Source organism: Hipposideros armiger, unplaced genomic scaffold (genome assembly GCF_001890085.2).
Source record: "Hipposideros armiger isolate ML-2016 unplaced genomic scaffold, ASM189008v1 scaffold_11, whole genome shotgun sequence".
Classification (NCBI taxonomy): Eukaryota; Metazoa; Chordata; class Mammalia; order Chiroptera; family Hipposideridae; genus Hipposideros; species Hipposideros armiger.
The window spans coordinates 284607-309817 of record NW_017731361.1 but is presented as its reverse complement, the minus strand read 5'-3'; the positions used below and the strand labels follow the sequence as shown (position 1 = coordinate 309817).

Here is a 25211-nt window from a genome sequence, read left to right as displayed (position 1 = left end):
GCTTTTTTTGGTGGTTTTTTTTTTCTTCTTCCCCACTCTCTCTCTCTCCTTTTTTAAAGACTCTAAGTCACTGACTCTTTGGATTTGTTTTCAGACCATGGAGCCAGAGACTGCTGTGATTTAAAGCAAAGCAACAGGCCAATCAATCATTCCCTTTAATTTTTTTTTCCTCCCAACATGGTAATATGAGGGACAGGCTTTGAAAAGAGGAGGAATTAAAAAATGCACATAACCGAGAATCATCTAACAAACAATAATTCGACTAATTATGGCTACTCCTTATGACCATTAATTAGTCCTGTTGCTGAGCACTTTACATGGAATACCTCATTTGGACTTTGTAAGTTCTGTGAAGTTGGCCCTACTGATAACCTCATTTTATAAATTGGAAAAGCGAGGTTCCGTACCTTTTCAAGATCATATAGCCAATAAACGTAGGGGCCGAGATTCAAAGTGGGCTCTTCTGGCTCCAAAACTATGTGCCCTGCCTCCTGGTTCTTTGCAATTCGGGTCAAGGCAGTCAAACCACATTTCAGGCCTCCTGCTGTGACTGGCTCAGTGCTGATGAAAAAAACGAGGCAGCTTCTCCTTCCTCAGCTCTCCCTCTCGGAAGTCAGTCAGCCAGCGAGGCGCACTGTCCCCTAGCCCCTGTTCAAGTTGTTCAGTCTCCCCTCATTCCGGAATGCTTTGCATATTGTTGCCTGGTGTCATCAGGAAGGCCTGGAAGTTTTGTGTAAAATATGGTGGGCTTGAGTGCTTAGCAACCACCTGGCCTAGAATTATGGTTGCAAAACTCACGGTGAGTCCCGATTTCCTTTCTCAATGCAGCCTGATGTTCAAGGCTAGCAGCAAATGACCGCCCAGAACCTAGGAGAGGTCAGTGATTAGACTCTCTGGCTGCTTGCAGATCGCCTCTCTTTCATTGGTTGAAAAGCTTTACTTCCCAGCTCTGAGGGTGGGAATTGGCCCTGGTTGGGGAGCTAGGACGCTCACAGGGGAAGCGGTGAGTGGGATGCAGGATGCTGTGCTGGGCTCTCTATGTGGTGGGCAGCTTATTATCAAGACTTGGGACAAAGTCAGGGTGGGGTATGTCCAGGGGTCCCCAAGCCTCTTAGATTCTTGGTTTGTCACTGGAATGGAGTCACAGCTGCCATTGCCTGTTCTTTCATAATGTCAGTAGCGCTGTGCCTCGGGTAGCACAATTTTCCACAGTTGTTTCACAAGCTCCCTCTGCCTCGTAGGGTGTGTGCGTGGAAAGAGAACATCACACAGAAGCTGGGGGCTGGGCCCGGCTCCCTCTCGCAGAGTAGAGGAGGCACCGTCAGCGCCCTGGGGACCCTAACAGTGGGACTGATGTAGCTTAGTGACTTGTCATTCGGAGGTGACTCTTGCCGCTTTCCTTCTCTCCTTCTCCAGAGGGTCTTGTCCTATTGTGCTTCCACTTGACTATTGATTACCTCTTGCAAAGGGACTTCCCTTCACATTTAACTTGAAAATAGTATTTTCTCAATTTTATGGCTCGTGGCTTCCACCCGCCCACTGCTTCTCTCCCCCTGTAGGTCCCGCCTAAAGCATACACAGCTGTTTTCTGGGTAATTTTCCACATTGCCTTTGGAACAATTTAGCAGTCATGCGGGGCCCTGGGAATGACTGCCCTCGCCTGAACCAGCCGTCCGTAGACACAGCTACAATGGCAGCATAAAGATTGGCTGTTTAGGGAGTTCGGAGCTTAGTAATTGCTGAGAGCAATTTGCTTTCTCTCCTTGCTAGTGTCTATCTAGAGACAATTGCAGAAATTTTTAGGGGCATCTGAGAAAAATCTCGTCCTTGGAGTTTGGAGGTGAAAAAAAAGGGGAAAGAAATGCAGTTTCTTTCACTTGGTTCACTAATTTCCAACAATTGAACCAAGTTTTTGCCCACTGAGGTCTTGGGAAGACAATTATGAGTGTGGTTTTTTTCCAGTTGGGTAGGATGTGGGAGGAAGGAAGTCTCATGGGTCCTCTTTCCCACAGCTGTCACTCCCTGGAAGTGTCACCAAGTGGAGGCAGGAGCAGGCCTCTGCATTGTAGGGTCCCCTGCAGCATGTGGCTTAGCTCACCTCCTGCAAGTGAGGACCGTGGAGTCTGAGCCCCGGAGGTGGAGCATGTGGCAAAGCACCCTTGGGCCATCTCGGGGTTGGACCCCAGGCCATCTCCTGCCTCAGAACTCTGGGCAGAAACAGTTTGCACCATGACAGCTGTGTGGGCCCCTTGCAAGTCCCCCGTTTGGGTGGTGGGGGAGGGGTGATGGCCTCGGAGGCAGCGTCATGAGAACTGTGGGGGAGGAGCCCCCAGGAGCACCTGAAGGGCCATCACACTGGGCCTCACCCATTTTGCTGTCAGGTTAAGAGTCTCTTCTTGTTGAGGCTGGAACCTATACCATAAAAACTGTAAGATGTTAGGGAAGTTCTCCAGCTGCTCCTGGCATCCTTTAATAAACTCTTAGGTAGGGATCACCAAGGGAGTCAATACACGTCCATGGAACTGAACAGAATTTGTGTAAATCTTCCTTTAAAATACCCATTTTCCACCGTTATCACCTTTTGGAATAATGATGGCCGTTAATTCACACTGCGTGTGAAACAGTGGTCTTTCTTTTTCCTTCCTACAAAAGACTGTCCTAAGACTTCGGGGTGAGGGCGAGTTTGGCTTCCCTTAGTGACTGAGGCTCGGTGCCAAGGTTTCTGTCCCTGGCTTCCCCGCCACGCCCCTGCTCTGTGAGTCTACACACTCGACTCAATTCTGTCTCCCTTCAGTGTTCCAGGCTGCAGGCTCGCCTGGATTGTGATGAGGCTGCTCCTCCGGCATGCTGCCTCCTGGGCAGCACACTAGCCCGGCTGCTGCAGCCACCATGGGGCCTTAGTGAGAACTAGAAGGAGGGTCTCCCCTGGTGGGTACAGCTCTGCTCCAGGGTGCGGCTGATGCATGCAGGGCACCTGGGATTTCAGCCCCTACTTCTGTTCCTGACCTGGCATTCTTGTGCAGTGAGCAACCTGTCCAACCACCGATGGTGGCTTTGTGCACTCTCATGTGTAAAGTCCACGGTCAGGGCTCAGTACACAATAGATGTTCCACAAATATGAGTTCCTTTTACAGCCCTCTTACCCATAATATAAATTCGCTCTTGGCTGAGAAGAGCGTTGCCAAGTTTAGTGTATTTTTGAGGCCATGAGGTATAGGGGGAAGTGTATTATCTCTGGACACCGATGGACCTAGGCTTAGATCGTGCCTGGCTTTGCACTTTGATACTCTGCCAAGTGTGTGAACTCGAGCGGGCTCCCTAACATCTCAGCACCTCATTCCCTTTGTCTTTAAAATGGGCCTACAAACAGCGTTTACCACCCAGAGCGGTGGAGCACGTGGAGAGTAGTCTGCTTAGAGCAGGGTGGACAGAGTGCCTGCAGGCCGAATCCAGCTGAGGCCACTGGCTTAGAATAGTTTTGTACATTTTTAAAGGGTTGGGGGAGAAGACTGTGTGGCCGTCTGTACGTGGCCCACAAAGCCAAAAATATTTCCTCTCTGGCCCTTTATAGAAAAGTCTGCTGACCCCTCATTTGGGAAGCTGCTCTACACGTGGTATTTTCCCAGCTTTCATTTCTTACGAATCCTTCCCCAGGGTTCTTCCCTGCCTGAACGTTTGGCACAAAAGGCTTCCATCGCCAAGATGTGCTGCAGAGGCCAAAGCGGGCCTCCTGCGGAGACCCGTTCCGAACGGAAGCCTGTGGCAGGTCTGTGGTTTACGTCTTTTTCCCGCCTTTAAGTGTAAAACTCATGGAGGACCACATGTGCTTATAGTTAACCACAGGTGTAAGTAGCTTTCGATAATTTCTAATAAATCATCGTGTTTAAGCCGAGTGTCGGAACATTTTTCTGACAGTCTTTAAACCGGTTATTTATTTTCTGGGAGAAATGTAGCCCAAAATGGCTTGGTAATGAACGACCGCTGTTGTCACGGAACTTGTTCACATTACGGTGAGGAAGATTTATGCTCCCAGGTCGGTCGTACTTGCGAGAGATTTAAGAGTAATGTGGCCTCAAAGAGCAGAGACAGTGTTAATAAGCACAGAAGGTCCGGGAGCTATGGTCCGATGTGTGTGTTCATAATTTATTCAGTAGTTTCTCCAGTTCTACCATCCGGGCATAATTGTGAGGAAGGATGCAAAGCAGTGACCTACTTCACATTTGCATCTGATTTTTAGGGAGGTGGACCCCAGGTTCATTAAGGTGTGTGTGCTCTCACACATGAGCACTCAGGGACTCCCCATGGCCTGCATGACATTGGGCCGGATTTGAGCTTGCACTGCTGCTGGGGGAAGAGGCACATTAGTTTGGGGTGATTGACAGATCAGACGAGCCTTTAGCGAGGTGGTCTCACTTAGAACGTGAGTGGCCCTCCTGGAACGTGCTGGATGCTGTGTGTCTCATCGGCCAGTCCTGTTTCATCCTCTACCCGCCAGCCCCAGCTCTTCCCCAGCAGCTGGGCGGAGGTCTGGTATAATAACACGTTTCTCCTGAGACTTCAGTTCTTCTCTCTTCTCTTTCCATACTTTGGCTTCACCCATATCTTAGCTCTAGAGGCTCAGCTTCCCAGGGCTTTGTCAAGGGTGGGCCTTTCCCTTCAAAAGAATTAAGTTACAAGTTGCCAGGAGAAGTGATAATTGCTCCACTAAACACCCCTGATTCAAGCAGTTGCCGTTCTGAGCCTCTGCTGGTTGCTGAGGTCTGAGCTAGGTCCCGCAGAGTTCGTCCTTCAGGAGCTGATGGTCCAGAACTTGGTGAGGTGCTCTGCCAGCAGGGATGCTGGGCGATCATGGTGCATGGAAAGAGCCCAGAGCTCTGCGGTTGGACAGAGCTGGATTGGAATCCCTCCTCTGCTGCTTCCTGCTGTGTGACCTGGAACAAGTTACTTAACCTGTCTGAGCCATAGTCCCCTCAGCTGTAAGATGGGGAGGATACCAACCTCCTTGCAAAGCCATCATGGTGACTGTAAGGGCAACTCAACATAAAGTGCAGAGCAAGGGGCTCAGCCAGCGGTACATGTTCAGTAGACATTTGCTACCCCCACTTGCAGCTTGAACACAGGCTTGAGTTGCTGTCTCTTGAACTCCCCTTAGGAAAATCGCAGGGCACCAGCACCTCCCTAAGACCCGAGTCCTGTTCTACTACCTACTAGGTCATTTCGGGTCTATAGTAAAAATGTTCTCACATCGCCATGTTCATTTTCCTGGTCACTGTGTCTTCTCCCTTCACGGCTATTTGCAGACTCTTTTCATTCTCTTTCTCCCTTTCTGCTGGTTCTTACTCCTCTTCAGCCTCTATCCTTACCTGGACCCAGGCTGACCAGTATGCCATGAATTCAGGGACCAGCCAAAGACCTCTCCTCAAATATTTATCGCCTTTCTATTGGAAGACACGCTGGCAGGATTTTGTCACCTCGGGCTTGGATCCCTTATTGAATGTGAGTGATCTGGAAGCTGGCACAGTCCTCTTTACCTGGCTCGGAAGGTAGGGTGCAGGAGCGTAGTGGCGACGACCATGAGGGCACAGAAGCCCTGCTGGGGAATGCCGGCAGGAAGGGCACAGTCTCTGAGGACCAGCCTTGCCTCAAACTACCCATGTGTAGGGAGCTCTGCCCCCAAGGAAAGGCAGTGGGGGCCTCAGTGAACCTAGATTTAACCTCAAGAACTGACCCTCACATTTCTCCCTGGGATCATTCCAGCCTGTGCCCCTGCAGACACCCACATATATAGAGCGCATTTGCAGCTGGATTCTGAAGCAGCTTTTCTAGAAGTTCTGCATTTATCCAGAGCATAAATGAATGGTCTAAGGACCTAACGTATCTCCGGTTACTTCTTGGCACTTCTCAGGGCGGCTCTAGTCAATGGAAACCCCTGGGATTTGAGAGACCCTCCTCCGAAAGGAGGTCGCTTCAGGGCAGCAGAGCCTTTGGTGCTTGGCCTGGCACTCCGCTCTGCTGAGTCAAAAGTGGGCAGTCTCAGGGCACCTCCCTGGCTGGGGCCAGCATGGTTCAGCTAGAGATTTTCTCTGGCCCAAATGATTTTGGGAGCTCCTGCAAGCTGAGGAAGGGACCTTTAATGGCTGACTTAGAACCTGGCCGCTCATCCCCAAGCAAACATGTCTGTTGGTATCATCACCTTATTATGGAGGCATCGCCTCTTTCCTGCTGAGTCTGTTCCCACTGATAGCAGGAGTGTGGGTCCCATCAGGAGCTAATGTTGACGTTCCCAGGCAGGACGCCTGCAGATGGCTGGATGGATAGCAATGGCAGCCCACAGATAATAAGAAATTCACCACACACGCGTGCTTGCTAGAAGCTCTATATCACATGCATTAAGCTGTGAGTAATGTGATTACTTAAGTGGCATTTTATTTACACTTTTGCACAGAGCCGTGGCTGCTGCTTTTCCAAAGGAGTCGTCACCCAGATTTGATTTCTTAAGTCTTCTCAGAGCCAGGATGGCAGCATCACACATGTACTAATCCAGAGGAAACTAGTGGTCTGTTTTTTCTTTTTTGTTTTTTTGTGTGAAATAAAAATTTTTTAAATTAGTTTCAGCTGTACAACACAGTGCAATAGTTACACTTCTTACCCCTCAAAAGTGACAACTCCCCTCCCCCAATCCGCCGCCCCATTCCCCCCCCATCATACATATCTATTACAATTCCCTTGACTCCACTCCCACACTATACTCCACGTTCCGTGACCATATATATATATATATGTATATATATATTCAATTATAGATGACGTACAATATTATACAACATCAGCTTCAGGTGTACAGTGCAGTGATCAAGCCTCTACCCCATCCATGAAGTGGTCTCCCTAACAAGACATGTGACCATCTGACACCTTACAAAATAGTTACAACATTATTAACTATATTCCTCAAACTGTCTTTCATACCCCTGTGGCAATATTGTAGTTACCTATTTATGCTGTCTAATCCCTTCCCCTTCTCCCGTATCCCCACCCACCTCCCAACTAGCAACCATTAGTCTAGTGGTCTGTTTTTTAAACTCTGTTACCAGCTTAGAACAGAGGATACTTGTATACTGAGGTCAATTTAAAAATGCAGTTCCCATGTGGGCTGCATATTCCATGCTGGGCATTTTGCATATGTCTCAGATAATCCTCCCAGTCATCCTGGTCAATAGGCACCCTCGCCTCGTTTGCAGATGAGGAATCTGAGGCTTGAATTGAATTGTTTTCGAGCCCAGTATCTCCTAGGCAAAGGCAGTGCAGACGCCAAGAGAAGTTATCAGTTAAAAAGCTGCCATAGGCATTTATGTTTTTTTATGTTTCCGATTGGGAAGCAGAACCATTGATTTCAGCTCCAAGCTGGGTTAAGAGCTGAATTCTGTGAGAAGAGAGGTATGAGCAATGGACGTATGAGGCTTTGATGGGCGACACCAAAGTAGCCCATGCAGTGTTGTCCCCAAATAATTCCAGCAGGCAGCTCTGACAAGGTGTCTCCAGTTCTAGCTGTGATTTGTGTGTCCTGCTGGCAAATCAGATGAGGTATCTGAGCCTCGGATGCCTTATTAAATCAAGCCACAATTTGGGTTTGTTGCAGGAGCTGTCAGCACCTTGTGGGTAAATGTATGATTTTTACTGTGAGCTCTGGGCCCTTGTGAATGTGTCTGGCAGGGGCCATGGCTGCGCGTGGGTGAGTGAGCTGAGGTTCGCCCCCACCCCCCACTTATTCCAGATTTTTCATTCCTTAATAGGGTAGCAGACATGCCAGGACTGGAGGAATAAATGAATGGTGACCTTGTGTGTCAGCCCAGAAACAGGCTAATAATAATGGTTTGTGGTTCCATTCAGCTGCCTGGAAATGTTTCCAGTCATTGTCCTAGGTCATGGCTCGAGAGGCCCTTCCCATTCACCTCCCACTGCTTCAGTCTTAGCTGTCGGCGCACATGAATCTTATGCTGCAGATTTTAGTGCTGTGTAAATTCCTGTAAAACTGATCCCGCCTCTCGGGGCTAGAGTCTCCCTGACTAATGTTAGGATAACGCTGTCTTCATTTTCCCTCTCCCATAGGACTTCAAACGAATGAATGAATGTTTGAATGAGTCAGCAACATACAAATACATGAAGTGATCCAGGTGAATTGTTTAAAAAAATTGAAAAAAAAAATAGAAGCAGGAAGAAAACTCTTGTATTCCCCTAATGGTTGATAACCAATGGTCCCATTTTGATTTTTCTCTAATTCATTTCTGTATTTTTTTGTTGTTGTTGTTGCTTCTTACAGGGGGTCATGGGCACTCTTTAAGGATAGTTCAGATACCTAGAAAATGTGACCATGCAACCGATTAAATGAAGTCAATTTTAATGACCAGGACCTAGCACCCCTGCAGTGTAGCCATACTGTTGTGGCTTCATGCGTGGCGGTGGCCTGGCCGCCTCTTTCTTCGTAGGCCTGTGAGGAGGTGGGCTCTGGACGCTGACAGTCGGTGAAGCGATCTCTTTTTGCTCTTCTGTTTTCTTCCTATGCTTTTACATGTGACTTTCTTTGAGGAGTCTCTAACGCTCATGAGAAGGTATTTTGGCTAAAGAATTTGACCTTGGGAACTTTTTTCCAAGAAATTCTCTCTTAGTTGCTCTGAGCATCGTGTGAAAAACCCCAACGGGACTCTTGTTTAATGTCGGTAAGTTGGTAGGAAAGGGACTTCAAAGATCTAGGACTTAATTACTGATTGTGTTCGTGTTAGGTCCTTATATTTAAAGCAAAAGCACCTATTGTTTCGGTCTGCCTTGGACCCTTCCAATACATTGTAGTCTTTGCCTGTCTGTGAAAATTGCTCCTACTTTATTTACACAGAGCTTTCAGGCATATTTGATTTATTATTTGGCATATCTAGAATCATTGAATTTTAGAGCTGGAAGGGACTTGCAGTGTTATTATTAACGCTCCTGTTATTCCCTCAAATAATAAATGAAAAGAAAGTGTAAAAATAAAAGTACTACATGGATTCTGCCGGCTGAGTGCTCCTCCACAAGAAATAAGTATGTGCTTATTGATGTGCATTTTGTTACTGTATAAATGATCTCACCTGAGAAATTTGCCCTGGAGGGTTTTGGTTTTCAAAGATGGGTACCAGGGAACCCTCCTGGTTGTTCACCTCACCTCCTCTGCCTACCCTGTCCCCTGCAAACAGGAGTGGGATGTTTTAAAGGCTCAGTGAGACCAAGAGGAAGATCATTGTTTTCACTGACTGGGGATTGGGAGGGGGACCTCCAGGGTCCTGGTTCCCAGGGCCCGATCACATGGCATGGCCTTTTTTCTTAGGGGGCTCATCTCCAAAGTGAAAGATGTCTAATTATTTAATAAAGGAAAGGTGTAGCAAGCTGGCAATATGTCTCTGCAGGATGGAGAGAGGGACAGACACACAGACTAGCTGGTTCCAGTTGTGGTCCTTGATGACTCACACACGTCCTTAACAGGTGGCATGGCAACTCTTGCTGATGTGGTTGGAAGGGCTGGGCTTTGAGCTGGCTCTTGTCTCTGGGGTGGCACCCACGGGCCAGTGTGGCTTCTCCAGACATAGTGTCATTACTCAGCCTTCTAGCTAGAGTGGATAGAGTGTAGTGATGCCAACAACCAGCCACAGCAGCTACAGAGCTTCCTAGTCCCAGAGCAGAGGACAGACTGAGCATTGTGGGAGCCTGAGTAAAGCTGGCAGGTATCTTATTTGTCTGGTCTCCGTGGCTGCCCCCAGGCTCAGCTTCATTGCCTTTTGCTTGAGCTGAGGGCAGTCGCAGCGAAGACTGGTGCTCATGCGGGTACCTCTGCCTGCACTGCCCTGTCCCACCTCGTTGCCTGTTCCTGGCCTGAAAAACTCCCTGTCCATCCAGACCCAGCTTGAGTGCCACCCACTTCCTCAGTAGAGCCTTCCCTGGTTCCCAGGTGTAGTTGGTGGCTATTGTGTTCCTGTAGCTTTTATTATTATTTTTTTTTACAATGACCACATCACCAGGTAACATTATGCTTTATCTGCTTACATTTCTGGACCTCTCTTCCCTGGTCGGACTGTGGACTTCCTGAGTGTGAGGGCTGGGGGTTACTCATATCTTTTCATAGCACAAGGACAGATATATAGCGAACTTCCCATCGGCGATTATTGTGCACATGTGGAACGAACTTCTTCTCTGGTGTCCTTCACGTGCGCTCCCTCTAATCTGTCCCACACTCAGAGAGCCCAGCATGCTTCAGAAAATACCAGCTTGATGGTGTCAACCTCCAGGTAAGCCTTCTGGTGGCTCCTAGAGCTTACAGATAAAGTCTGCACGGCTCATCCGGCATGGAGGTCTTCGGGCCTCTGCCAGCGTCAGCCTCTCTCTCTCTGGGTGACCCAGGCCCTAAAAAGCATGGCCAGACAGTAGAAATTCCCTGGGAGGGAATAGGACAGCCACACGTTCATGGAGTAGACGCATCCATGGATCCCCCGGTAGTGGGGGCAGTGGAGGCTGAGCTACCATTAGGGGACGCACACATTACTCTTGTCACTTTCCTGGGCTCTCCATCTTGTCACATAACGTAAGTACATTATCTACTGGACCAAGGGGCCCAGTGAGCCAGTTCCCTAGTGTGGAGCCTGCCTGGAGTGCTTTGTCGCCCCCTCTCCAAGTCTCCTGAGTCTCCAGGCATCTTTTCGGCAGGGCTGGGGGTGAAAGACTGCGTTCTGTCACTCACAGAGTTGCATCAGTGCTTGTGGGGTGAGAGGAAAGGTAGCTCGTCTCCACGATTGAGTGTTCTCAGGCCCAGCAGCCTTTGGGAGTGGGGTCCTGGAGAGTCTTCAGTCAGTCTCAGAGGAGTGTTCCCACCCTCCTGGTGAGCCCCAGTTTTAACGGTGGCTGAACCTCAGAGAGGGGATGCCCACCCTTCCCCATGGAAGCCTTGCTGGTGATTGTAGAAGTAAACTGTGGCTCCGGAGTGTTTCCCACTCTGGTTACCTGTTACCATGGGGGACATGTCACTTCAGAAATTGCGAATTTCAAATGAGCCCTCCCAGATGCTGATTGTAACGCCACTGGCTTGATGTGGACCAAAGACCTTGACCAGATTTATTTCCAGGGCCTTGGTGAGTAGCACCTGTAAGTGGCCCAAGGCCCTCAGGATGCAGAGGAGGGCAGGCAGGGTGGCTGCTAGGGCCTCTTGGGGACATAGTGGAGCAAGTCTTTACTGCCACCCTTCCCGGATGTCCCTTCGAAGAGAAGAGGCTGAATGGCAGGGCTGGGAGAAACGTGAGCAGGCCTAGCGCTGCATGCCGCTGATGATCATTTCATGCAAAGTCTGTGCCTGTAGGTTCCCGGAGCGATGGCTGGTGCCAAAGCCATCATTTTCTCCCATGTCGTGCCTTCATGTCGGCACAGGATGCTCCACTTTGAACTGGGCCCCAGGGAGTGCTGGTGGCAGACAGCACACAAAGGCAGGGGACTCCTGAGGCTGCTGTCATCGGAGCTGGTGGCCATGATTCTGGAAGCCAGGGTGCCGTCTGGGGTTGGAGTCAGTCAGAAAGGCAGGTTGTCCTGCCTGCTTTCCTGGAGCCAGGCGCATGAGAGATGGACTAGCTGTCCAGTCTCACAAAGACCTAGTGAGGCAGGTGTTTTCATCGCCCATTTCACGGGTGGAAAAGCTGAGGTGAGACACGCTAAGTCACGGCAGTGGTAGAGAGGGCCTCTTGGGAGGTATCTGGTCTGTGCGCTCGTCTCCCATCCCTTGGCACCTCCTGCCAGCATCTTCACAGGGCAGCCAGCCCCTTGTCCTGTGTCCAGTCTCCAGTCTTCACACACCTCACTGCTCCTCCCTTCATAGAGTGCCATAGAGGTGGTGGCGTGTGGTGGTTAGAGCACGATCTTTGGAGTCAGGCAAAACTGAGTTCAAATCGCCTTCTTCTCAGTAGCTGTGTGACCTTGGGTAGTAATTTCATCTCTCTCAGCTTCAGTTTCCCCAACCATGCCATTGGGGTGCTGATGGTGCCTGTCTCAGAGGGTTAGTTTGAGGGTTCAGTGAAATCACACACAGGGCTTAGCACAGTGCCTGGCACATTTTAACCATTCAAAAATGGTAGCTGCTGTTCTTATCATATGCTTAATATTAATGGTACCGATACTTTATTTCATTTGATTTCAACTTTTTGATTCGAACAAGTCCTGAATTTCATTTCATTTCATTTCAGCTGTGGTGAGCCAGGTCATGAAGTCTCCCTGTTCCTTGGTTGACTCAGGGCCTCAGTAGGTGTGGGGCGAGGGTGTTGGGCAGGGTGCCACCTGTCCGCCTCCTGCACAGCTCGGCTGATTCCTCCCAGACCTTCCAATGCCATCCCCGTTGGTCTCAGGTTCTGGGTACTTTCACCTCTTGAGGTCACCCCTAGGGAGCTGACCATTTCACTTTCTTCAGAAACCTCCTGATCATAGAGCTTGTGATTTTGGGTCAAAGAGGATTAGGTGGGGAGTTGTAGTCCAAGGCACTGGCATCAAATAGCAGCAGAGGTTGAATTGTTCCCTTTATTCCTGAATTCAGTACTAGTAATAGATGCTTCTTGAGTCCCTGGTGCAAAACGGGTGCTGTCCTGGGTCCTGGATGTTTTGGCGGTGAAGACGCCCAGCCCCTGGTCTTCTGTGTGGTTGTTGCAGGAGTGGCCAGCTGCTGCAGTGTGGGAGGGTCACTGCTCAGGAGAAAGCACAGGGGGCTGTAGACACCACAGCAGAGACACCTGAGGTGTGGAGGGACTGGGGACGGGGAGGGTGCCCCTGAGAAGCATTGTGTAAACTGGGGTTTGATAACACAGTAAACATTAACCAAAGAGGGGCGAGGAAGGGTGCTTTGGGCAAAGAAGCGTCAGCATGTGCAGTATTTCAGGGGTCAAAGAGAGAGCAGGCTGTTGCAGGGCCAAGAAGTAGTTGGTTTATGGCTGGAGTGAGGCCTGTGAGCTGGTGTGTGGTCGTGGGGAGGCGGGAAGGCCCAACAGGGGCTGCACCTCGCAGGGTCCTGTAAGCTGCTTCTGGGCTTGGCCTTAGTCCGGGAGCCAAAGGAAGCAGCAGAGGGCTTGATGTGACCAGAGCGCCCCTTCAGAAGGCACCATAGGAGCAATGTGGCGAGCACCCTGGGCAGGGCTGGAGGGAGGCAGAGGCTGGTTAGGGCACATGGTGGTGACCTGAGGGGAGGCTGAGGAGGCCTGAACTGAGGGAGACACTGTGTGTGTGCGCAGACAAATGGGAGATGAGAGAGATCCAGGATTGAGCAGGAAAGGACTTGGTCATCGTCAATGCAAAGGGAAGGAAGGGAACACAGCCGGAGACCCGCATTCATCCCCGGGCGACTGGTTAGATGGAGCTGGGGAAGCCTCGAGGAGCAGACCTGACAGTGGAAGATGGAGACACCTCTGGAAAGCTCTGGAAGCTGGGGGAGAAGGCCTCTGATGGGCTGCACCTGGCTTGCTGTCTGTGGCGGCCCTGACTGTCCCCTGGTCACCTCTCCGTCGCTGTAATTGAGTTAGTATGTGGCTCCCTTTAGCCAGTGAAACTACACATTAGAATCATCTGGGAGCTTTAAAAAATCCCATTGTGGAGGCCACAACCCAGAGCACCGAGTCAGCATCTCCTGGGTGGGGCCCTAGTGTTTGGAAAGCCCCACAGTGACCCCAGCAATTAGCTAAGGATGAGAGCCACTGCTTTCCCCAATCCCTGTGGTCGGCACCTCGATGAAGGATGGGTGGGAGGAAGGGTGGGGTGATAGCTCATAGGCGGTGCTTTATACTCTGAAAGGTAGCATCTGGATGCTTATGGAGGCCTGCCAGCCTCGGGGGGTGGTGGTGGTAAGAGTGGCATTCTCCGAAAGATGATAGGACCTAATTAATTTGGAATTTGTGGTACTTGGGTGAGGCTGGACCTCAGGCCAGTATAATTTCTATTTTCTATGAAGTAAAGGTTTACGAGGTGGCAAGGGTCTTGTTTGGTGTGCCACTGAGATAGACCCTTTCAGGGTTTCTCCATCTGTTTTCTACATTTAAATTAATGATTATACAGAAATGGTCCCTGTTCAGAGCAGCCCCAGTGCCCTTATCAGGGTATAGTTAGTTGTAATTATATGTATGTAATATGACATGTAATACCTAACAATGGTTCCAAACACCTCACTAGATGCACGAAATGGCTCTGTGGTACAAGTATTATCTTTTTTTCTATTTTTAATAGACGGGGTCACTAAATCTTACAGAGTGGGAGCCTGACCTTTAAACAGAGACGTGCCTGCAGCTGAAGTTTTCAGATTTCATTGAATTTTTTGCCTAAGCCACTCTGTGTGTGTGAGACTAACGCAATTACATGCATTTAAAATATTTCATGATTATTTTTCCCAGGTGCAATTCGCCTCCCTTCACTTGGGTCCACTTGATAAGGTTCACATGCACAAGAATTCACATCATTGAAATTTTAAACCTAGTATTTCTACCAAGCCCATTTCTGTCCATGTTCCTGGAACATCTCAGGACTGTAAACCTCTGCAGATGGACACAAAAGTGCACATCTTTCAGTTGTTGAGTAATTCTGTGCGCCTGGTAGCATACCACGCACTTTGTCACGTTGTCACAGATCACGGTGACCCACCCTTCAAGGTAGGTGCAGTGGTCTTCCTTGACGGATGAGGAAACTGCAACTCAGAGAAGCGAAGTGGGTTGTGCGAGGCCAGCTGGTGCGTGCTAGAGGCAAGCTGTAAACTCACATCTGCCCCTGTGCCCGTCCTGTTTATAGTGTCCCCTGTGCCTTCGATCCCATAGGACTGGCTGTTTCTCTCTTTCCAGGATGTTCAGAAGGCTGCCCCTGGTTAGCGCAGACATTTCAATAATCTTGCTAATGCGGTCACGGGTATGGATGGCTTTCAGTCTGCGGAGGCACCCCTTGTCTTGGTCAGAGGACAAGTGGAGCGTCGTATCCCCATTCATTTCCCATGAGAAAAAGCGATATGCAGAGCATACTTTGGTTAAGGAAATTCAGACTCAGTTTTTCTCTTTGAGAAAAGGCCAAATCAGCGGGTCTCTCCTGCCCCCCACCCCAGCTTGGATGGACAGGGACAGACAGACGGTCCTGAGGACAGGGTGCCCTTTGTGGTGGTTATAATCCCTTAAGTGTTTGGAGGCGCCATGTCAATCTCGTTCATTTTCCGTATTTCTGAGACCATAGATCCATGCCTTTCTCAGGTGTTAGACTCCCTTCAAGCTGTTTTGGAGCTGCAAGGCAAAATAACTTCTTTGCAGAAATGTAGGTGTATTACTCCTGTTCTCTGATATCATCTCGGGGTTTTTATTGAAGTTCACCCTTTGGACCTATGGCACAGGAAATTGTTCATTGGAAACTCTCATAGATAGTAATCATGACTGAGTGGTGGATTTAATCATAATTTTGCTAGCTGTTTGGCAGTAATGACGTAGATCACTAGAGCATACTTATATTTCTCCCCACTTCAGGTATCCCCCCCCCGCCATAACCTAATGTTCTTTCCCATGAATTTAGTGGATGGTGGGACTTTTTCAAGGGAGTGATGGTTGGTGACTTAAGGGAAAAATATCTGCCTATGACCTTTCCAATTTTATGATAATATGAAAATTTGATGCAATTATCAAAAATGTTTGCCTTCCTTCCTATTGTTTGATATGATTCTTTTACTTTTTTTTCTCATTTATAATGCTTTCGTACTCAGGAAGTTGAGGTAGGTTTCTGACTTTTCAACTGTTATGCAGACATAGCATTGACATAGTTGCCAAATAAAATGTAAATTTCATTCTAAATCCTAAATCTCAGTGGTAAATATTTGTTTTAGTTCAGTGAACCAGCACGGCACACATTTATTTTTCAATGGTATATTCAGGGGATGCAATTTATCAAATGCATATAAACAGTCCATTTGCTGCTTTATCTTTTCTCATTAGTTACAGTACAAGGATGACTGTCAGTTATTATCTGTGTTTTACTGGTGGGTTATTTATTGAAAGAGCAGAGCAACTGACATTGTTATTTTCTGAATCAGTTTGTCTGAGGCCTGCAGGACTTTATACCAAATGTCAGACCAATTTATCAAAGAGTAGCTCCATTCAGGAAGAAAGTGATTCAGAGTGTGTGTATACACATATACCCACCTGTATTTACATACACACCACTAACAATTATGGAAATTTCACGGGGATACAGAGATGTTAAAGCCAGAGCAGCTTACTCGTATTGTACGCACTCTGGCCAGGACTGACTGTGGGCTTCTTACTTACTCCTGGTTGAGATAAATGAGGCCCCCATTTATTTCCTAGGCTGGTAGTTTGTACGATCTCAGGTGATCTGCCAATGAAACTGCAGGTTCAAATAACTTAGCTAAAATATTTATGAGGAAGAAATGATCTGCTTCATGTAAGCTAAATGTCTTTGATTTGTAGTATCCGAAGCTATAAGGTAGATAATCTATTACATCAACTTCAGAAGCGGGAATACAGCGCTCGGACTTCACAAATGGTTTCCATGTGGTTCTGCCACCCATGTCTTCATCAGAGTCGGCTTTGACAATCTTTGGAGCCGAGATAAGCACCTCTGGAAAGGCAGATCCCTGGGGAATCATCAAACTAAATTGCATCAGCCATTTTGGGGCTGTGGGACCATGGAAGGAAAATTCAGGTTTCCATCCAAAATGGGCTGGAACCATAGACTTCCTCATTGGTTCTGCACATTCACGATGAAGAGACATAATCACTCAGATTATAGCAGGAATATTTTTGCATCATTTCATGTTATTGAAGCTTAAAGGTTTTATGGCAAGATGCTGTGTAGAGCAGAATGCTCTTTGGTATATATGAATGTATGTGTCCATGTATATTTTATTAAGTTATGCATTGATAAATATGGCCTTATTAATATTGATTATGTATAATAGTATACAATATGTTATATATGTATATATTTTAAACAGGTTTCCTTTCCGTGAATGCTTATCACAATGAATGTCTCTAAAGTAGCTGAAAACCTGGCTCCTTTGTACCAGCTACTGGTTGCCCATAATTTCACAGGGCCCAGTATTATGCTAGTAAGATATTTATTTAGCGAGATAAGTGAAGAAATATGGTTTTACCTATGTGGATCAGCCATGGAGAATACAAAAAAAACTGGAGCCATGCCAGCCTCTCATTCTCCTTCTAGCACCAGCATCACCTCCTTTCTCTTCCTAGACATGTAACAATTTGTCACTTTCTTACTGTGATCTTTATGCTGACGTTTTATGCCTTCTTACTCTGACTTTATGTTGCCCTGGGATATTTCATGATTTCAGACATAAGTCAGTATGCTCAAGTTTGAGACTCTGTTTAAATTTATAGGTTCATCCAGGCTTTAGCAGTCCCTCAAGAGTGGGGTAATTTTCATTTACAAAGTGGCACGGTGACGTGCAACCAGCCTTTCCTCGTATGGGTCAGATTTAGAGGAAGACTGTTCTCTGGCCCGTCCAGCAGAGGTCTGACATAACCACACTGTGCAGGGAAGCCCATAAAACAGACGTGTGTCATAACACTGCCACCCTTTCCTCCTCAGCCTGTCTTACGCACGAAGAGGAGTTACTGCATTTAGCAAATAATTATATTTGGATCCACATCATCCTCTTTAGGTTTATATTTTAAAAACTAACTGTTGCTGAGGTCCTTGCAAGTCATTTTTAACAGCTTCATCACTAGATGGTAAAATGACCAGTTGAGAGGCCACCTCTGACAGAGACAGTTTGCTTTCAGCCAGTTTGCTCTCACACATCTGACATGTTTTTTAACACAGCCTGAATTTTAACAGGCCACAACTTTATTGGGCTAGGGAAGATCAGAGGCGAGGACTCTTAGAGCCCTCCACGTTTCCGGCATCTGGACGGGACCCTGGGGTCCACGCAGCAGAAACACAGTTTGATCCAGGGCAGCCCTGAGGTGGTGTGTGGGCAGGCACACGGCTTTCCAGGGTGGGGATTATCCCTGTTAGAAAAGGGCTACAACTGTCAGCAGAACTGTTTTTTTTAGTCTAACATAAAATATACGCTATATATTTTTATTTAGATAGAAAATAAGAGAAGAGCTGGGGTGTGGGGCGATACCCCCTCCAACACTCTCCTCCCCCCGCCCCCCGATCTTAGGCCTTGAGGAAATGACCAGCTCTGGCACTGAGTGTTGGTTCAGGGCCACCGACATCTGTCCTTATGTCCTTTGAGCATCCGGATGGTTCAGTTGGACTCAGGGATGAGCACATTCTCAGGAGGCGACGCTCTAGCAGAGGCATTCTTTTTACTCTTTCCTCATGGATTTGGATGCCGCCTCATCAGAAATTCCCACAGGTGCAGGGTGAATCGATGGATATTGCTCTGGCCTGCTTGGACCTGCCACATGTGCCCGCCCATCAGACCTGGCTAGGACAGTATGGAAGGGCGATCCGTGGGCCTGGGCATCACATCCTCAGCTTTGCTGCAGAATGGCCACGAGGAAGCCCCCTCCCCCAGGCCCAGTGACCTTCCCCCAAAGGGGCTGTGGTGCCCAGAGTGCTTCCCGCGTGTCCACGGTCTTGGCCCTTGATACAGGCTTTCTCTCTCAGTTGCCGCCAAAGCAGCTACACCCAAGGCTTTATCAGCTCGTGGCTCACTGGTTTTTGCTTTGGCAATCTACTTTTCTAAGACAGCAAAAACAATCAGATACAAGGAATCATTTTCTTTCCCTGCTTGGCCTTGCTGAGCAAGGGGCGGTTTGAAGGACTCATTTAAATAATGAGCTTTCGCTCAAGGTGTACTTTCACATTTTGGCAGCAATTAGGCAGTGTTACTATTGTACATTTCAATGGGTTTCAGATATTCCAATGCAGATATCTGCTTTTAGAGGCTTTATATTTAAAACTATGATTTCCACTCCTCCCCCAAGAAATTTGTAAAAATGACAATTACAGTTAGCCTGGAAAAGTGACGAGGTCCAGGAGCATGCTTCAGATTCCATCCAAGTTAGAAAGGCTGTTGCAATCATTAGGGAATATTCAGTTCTGGAGACTTGTTCAAACCTTTCTTTGACATCAAGGAGAATGTGACATGTTGGACACACATCCTAAGCTTCTGAGGGCTTGCATTAGAACAGTGTATTCAAGTAGAAAGCATTTCCTGGATGCCACGTTGCCACTGGACATGACGCCGTCCTCTGGATGTGAAGAGGGCACGGATGGACCACAGTTGGAAGGATGGGCATTTTGTTATTTTTTTCCCCCAGTGGTGAAGATGAGTTCATCTTGGGTTATCTCTTCTCTTGCCCCATGAATGGCGGAATGTGTTGACACCAGGCTTGTATCTAGGACCATCAAACTGAGAATTCGGGAGCTAAATTTCCCACGGACCATCTAGCCCTTAACCTAGAATCATTTAATGCTGGCTGCTGAGTTTTAAGCTACATAGTTCCAAAGATTGAGATTGTATTTTAAGTCATAGATAGAGAGAGATGTGGCAGAGGGATCGTTTGAAGCTTTCTCAGTGATATTTCAGGGTGCAGACATCAGAGACTTCCTAATGAGCTGGGCGAGGTGGCCAGTGACACCATAAAATTAAAACCACAGCTGAGTGGGCCAATTCCTCAGAGTTAAAAATAATTTAATGGCAACTCATCGGGACCCAGAGGAACCTGGTCATGTTTATTCATGCTCTGGAAAATGGAATCACTGCCCAAAAAGCAATATGTTCTGATTTTACTCTAAATCCAGTTTTCTAAAATCTACTTAAGGGCTTAGGTGAACTCAACAAGGATCTAATAAAGCCAGGTAATTGAACGACGCAGAGGCCGATAAAATTCACAGGAGATCGTGTCAGAGATAAACTGCAGCAGGAGACAGCATGGACAATAATTTAAACTAATTGTGCACTTTGATGTAAGTTAACTTCTCTGGAAGAGAAATTGGACAGCTTTCTGAAACCATCTGCAGCATGCAGATCACCTGCCCAAAACACATATAGCAAATAATACAGGTATAGTCGGGAGAAAACCGAAAATGGGCACATGCCCTAAAAATCGGGATGACATACATAGATGAAGCCACTGCACCTTGCAAACTGTTCAGGTTTACTGACAATGGGTGTGCAGGTGAGCAGTGGAGCTGGGAGATGGCTTGGGGGCTAGAGAGAGTGGACAATGGTGATTTACAAGGAGAGGGTTATTAGAATTGGGGAAGAGATTAAATGTAACTACAAAGGAGTGAGTGACCCAGACCCTTGCAATTTCAAAGTAATGAAGTGTGTAGCCAATTTGGGGCATAAATTGATGCCAGCTGCATGCAAGGAAGACACGGTTATGAATCAACCAGATTGGTCAGCCTTTGGTTTTTTTCCTTGACACACCCAGAACAAATGGTATGATGCTACATGTATGCCTGTGGTTAATGCCAGCGTTGGGATGGCCCTCTGATCTTAGGTTTTTTGTGATTGCTGGAAAACTGAACTGGGCATCCCAAGTTACATGTCTCCACGTTAAAGAAATGTCGACCGTTGAATTGTCAGCTGTTACAAACAGAGAGGCTGAATGATCAGTGAGAGCAGCCAGGCCTCACCTGCAGAATAGTTGCTAGAAAATACACCATGCAGTTAGAAGCTGTCTCGGTTTACCTGTCAGACCAAGGAGAGCAGTGCTGTTTCCATAGGAGGCTGAAATGTTTTCACTCGTCCCAGTGTTTAATCCGTACCGTTTGAAAGACAAGAATTTGAAATGTAAATTGTTATGTTTTATTGCATGCTACTGTCTGTCTGTTTGGGGAAAGTTTTCTAAGCTATTAGTGTTTTCTGTTGTGTTTTGGGGAGGTGGGGAGGAAGGCAGCTTTTGATGCAGTTATGTGAGAAGCTTCCTGAAATCTGACCTCCGTTTTCTATGTTTTTTTCCTTATATAGGATGATTATTTCAGAAACTGGAACCCCAACAAGCCCTTTGACCAAGGTAAAGGATATTTCTTGCTGTATATTCTATGGGAAGCACTATCTCATTTTTCCTTCCTTGCATGTAGAGTGACAGTTCGCACACAGGCCAGCCAGCTGTCTTATTTTACTGACTTGGGGAACTGAATTGACTGGGGTGATAGAAATTATTTTATCAAATTGGTTATTTGTTTGAGATTGTCTAAGATGGATTCAGAAAGAAATTTTAATTGAATTGACCACAACAATCATTGATTGCCTTTGTTAAAACAAAACAAAACAACAAAAGAGTAAAATCATTGTCAGGCTGACTTGGTGCATTGTTGGGCTGATTTCATTCATGGGAGAGATTATGCCTGAAGATGCTGCTCAATTCACACGAGCCATAAAAATGAAACTTTCTTTCCAGAAACAGGTTAATCCCGGGAAGCTTTCCAAGGCACTGATATTTCGTTTGTTAAAAGAAAAACTTTGTCATGGTTTCTAAATAGAAACTTGGTTCAGAGTTGGCTCACTGACCCCTTGGGTTTAAGTCGGGTCCTCAGAGAGCTCTTCCACTCCCACCAGCAAGCAGAAAGCCAGTGTCCTGATGGCCATTGTAAGTCACCACCAGTGTCCTCTGGTGAGTTATTTAAGACACAGAGAGGACTCCATGTGTGGCTGCTGCTGGCGGCACAGACCTTGCTGCTGAAAATGATGGTAGATTTTACTTCAAGCATGGATATTCAATGAATGCTGAAACTTGGAGGGAAAATATTACCCAGCAAGTCTCAAAGGTTCATGCTGCTGGGGTGACTTCAGTGCAGCAGCCTGAGTATTTGATGTGATCATGATGGTAAACTTGACACAAAGAAGGCAAGGAAGGCATTGACGTACAACATGGCGCCCCTTTCTACCCTCTCATTTGTCGTTTTAATGGGTGTCTCTTTCTCTCTCTCTCTGGACTCTGGTTCTCTTATAAGCAGAGTTGGTATTAAAATGTCCACAGATGCCTTTGAGCTCATGCCTTCCAACAGGGCAACGTTTTATGCTTTCATACATACACACATTCGCTCATTCTCAAATGTCGATTCAACTACCGTTGTTTGTACAAGCACCAACCTAGGTTCTGGGCATACAGCAAAAACGCTGTGGGGCCTGCTCTGGAGGAGCCCAGAGTGGGGAATCAGGAAAGAACTCAGTTGACAGTTGCAGTGGGGTGTGTTGTTATGGCTGTACCTAGGGTTCGTGGGAAGGCATTGAGTCTGTAAGTGGGGGGCTTACCATGTGTGCTCGTGTGTAGGGAGCAGGTGCCTGGGAAGGCTTCCTTTTGGAACATCTGGCTGGGCTTAGACATATATTAGTGGCCTCCAAGGGCTTCTCTGTCTTTTACAATTTTAGCAATGACTGAATCATCACAATATATCACATTAAAGCATAGGAAGGTATTTGTAATTTAGTTTAGAAAGTTTTTGTCAAAAATGGCCAAAATTTCTAAAAATTCCATTTGAAAGGATATGCCTTCATTATGGAAGAACACAGAGCTGCATGTTGTCTGCCTGGCACCCATGCCCCTCTACCAACGTGCCTACCAGGATTTTGCTTATGGAGGCACCTCAGCTGACGGTGGCAGTGAACTGATTCTAGCCCAGAACCCGAAATATGTTCTTGTCCTCTAAGGATCAAATGTTGCCTAAATAACTGCCAGATTTTCTCTTCCCCAGGGCTTGCAAACAAATACAAACACTTTACCCAGGGAAGACATTTGTACGGTTATTCATATGCATGGGAAAGGTAACACATAATGGTGGGCTTCGTTTGCCCCTTGAGGATCTAAACGAGAGCTTCCCTTGATTTGAGGAGTTAACACAAAAACTCAGAGCGCCCAAAAGAACACCGTTTTCAAATCTGCTTAACTCAAAAGTCCAAAGCATGATGGCAACTATTTCCAGCACAGCCCTGCCCCCTCTTTCTCTAGCTGTGCAGGCTTGAAAGCTGGATCTGCTTACATAAATCCTCCCAGAAAACCATCTGACTTTATGGGGCTATAATTGAGGACCTTAGCCAAGAAGCCCCACTTTGTACCTCAGGTGTAGCTGCTACTGTTGGCTATTTATACACAGAGCCATGGGGGAGAGGACACCAAGCCGAGAATAGCCTCTACTTAAAATATCAGCCCCAGCAGATGTCATCAATTACATTGTGTGCTGCTCAATAAAAATGGGAGGTGACTGTATCAGTGCTGACACTGCTGGCTGAAATATAAACCACAGGCCTGGAAGATGTAGAGCATTTCATCTTCCAGAAAATAGGAGAATGGCTGAACTCCAGGGGAAGTTGTCAGCTGTGGAGAAGCCATTTCCCCTCCTCGGCTGAAACAGAATTGAACATGGTTACGGTGGTTTTGTGGTTGGGGGAAACTTGCAGCTTGTAGAAACCGGCCATGTTGAAAGCATTTCAGAGTTGCACGTGACCAGTATGGGCCAGGAGAGAAGGGGACGGGGCCTCGTGGTGGAGGTGTGTGTGGAGCGGGCTTGACATGAAAGGGAAGGAAAGGGGAAGGGAGGCTGCCCGTGGGGATTCAGGTAGAGTGTAGCCAGAAAGGTGGACTTGAGGTGGGTTGTGAAGGATGTCCCATACCCATCCATGAAGTTTGAATTTTGTTTTGTTGGCAGTGGGGAGCCACAGAAGGTTTTTGAGCAGAGGAGTGACATGACGAGGGCACTATTTTAGAGGACTTAGTTTGCTGACTCAACAGCTGTGATTAGGAACCCAAGACACCTGCTAAATGATGCTCCTCCTCCCTTGCCGGGTCATTGCTGTGGAACTTGGCTGTCACAGGTGGTCAGACTTACCCTGCAGCTTGCTAGTTGACCTCTGAAGTGACCGTAGCCCCTAATGGTCTCAGGTGTTGGTATGAATAGTTAGGACACTCCCTGTATTCAAGAAATAGTTACTTACCTGTAATTGCTCTCTCTGCTTAAGGATATTTACTGAGCTTTGAACAACAGGGCTTCCTAGAACAGGCACTTATCGTGTAATTGACTCCAAGGCACTCATCAGAAAAGGGCCTTACCTGTCAGCCTGCTTCCACCAGCCTGAAAATATCTTTTACCTTATCTTTAAGTGAATTGTTAATGCTTCTGTCAGTGGCGTACAACAGCCACCAACTTCAGGCTTTTCAGGGAGGAATTCTTTCTGAGGTCTGGGTAGAGTAGGATAGCCTTTTGATTATAATGATTTAATGCCAAGTCTCTCAGAAGGGACAGACAGGTGTTCAGAATTGGAAGGAACAATTAACACACGTGAGAAATTTCCTTTGTGAAATCCACAAAGATGGACACTGCAGAGAGAGCTGGGCAGGCTGTGTAGTTTGAGAGGGCAAGGGGCGGATGCCAGTAGTTTCCTGTCTTAGGCAGGAGAGCTGGGGGAGCCTTGGAGGTCCTCTGCCTGTAGGGGGGTGGCTGAGGCTTGTAGGGCTCTGGGGTGATTTGAGTGGGGTCTCGGTACCTTTTCTCAACTGGACCTGGCAAACCTGGGAGCACAGCGTGGGGGTTGAACAGATACTTTATGCTTCTGAAAGTGGAGTCTGGTCCAGCGAGATGCTTCCCCAAGAAAACAAGTCCCTAGTCAAATACGTTTGGTTCATACATGTACTCTGTTCATCCCTTGGAGATTCGCAGTGCTTATTAGCAATTCGAAAGCTCTCAGAAGTCTTTTAGTGAAGAAGCCCATTTAACTTACCATTCTCCAAATTTGCCTTTGACCACATGCTTTTGTTTCTTCACTCCACACACCCCTATCAGGTACCCAGAGAGAGCAGTGTATTCTTGGGATACGCTTTGGCCAAGGGCAGTATGCGTTCTTGGGCTTTGCAGTCAGACTCCCCAAGTTTAGAACTTGACTCTGCCAATTAGTAGCTGTATAATTCTGCGCAAGTTGCTTAACTGCCCTGGTTCTAAGCTTCCCCATCGGGAAATGGCAACAGCAAAAGCATTGAGAGGATGAAAGGAGTTAGTGTGTCTGGCATCTAGGACATGCTCGATAACTGTTTTTTTTTTTTTTTAGTAAGCAATTGATCTTTTTCACTCCCTCCTCTTCCTGGTTAGCTTCCTCTTCCTGTTGCTTCTCTCCCTTCCCCCTCAGGGTGTCTTTCTTCTTTCATTCCCCTTTCAGGGCCTTCAGAGTTGTAATTCCCTCTCTCCCCCTCCCCCTCTCCCTCTCTTCCTCCCCC

The 25211-nt window shown here is 47.4% G+C and overlaps 1 protein-coding gene across 2 annotated transcripts in view; it reads left to right on the top strand.

Annotated features, from left to right (window-relative positions):
- Positions 1-25211, top strand: part of SPOCK1 (SPARC (osteonectin), cwcv and kazal like domains proteoglycan 1) — a 511698-nt gene that overhangs the window by 212182 nt on the left and 274305 nt on the right. Inside the window, exons 3-4 of one of the 2 annotated variants that reach the window (XM_019660993.1) lie at positions 15764-15772; positions 20975-21020. In XM_019660993.1, coding sequence (XP_019516538.1) covers positions 15764-15772; positions 20975-21020 — 55 coding nt within the window. The remainder of the gene's footprint in view (positions 1-15763; positions 15773-20974; positions 21021-25211) is intronic. The other variant, XM_019660985.1, reaches the window with a different exon arrangement.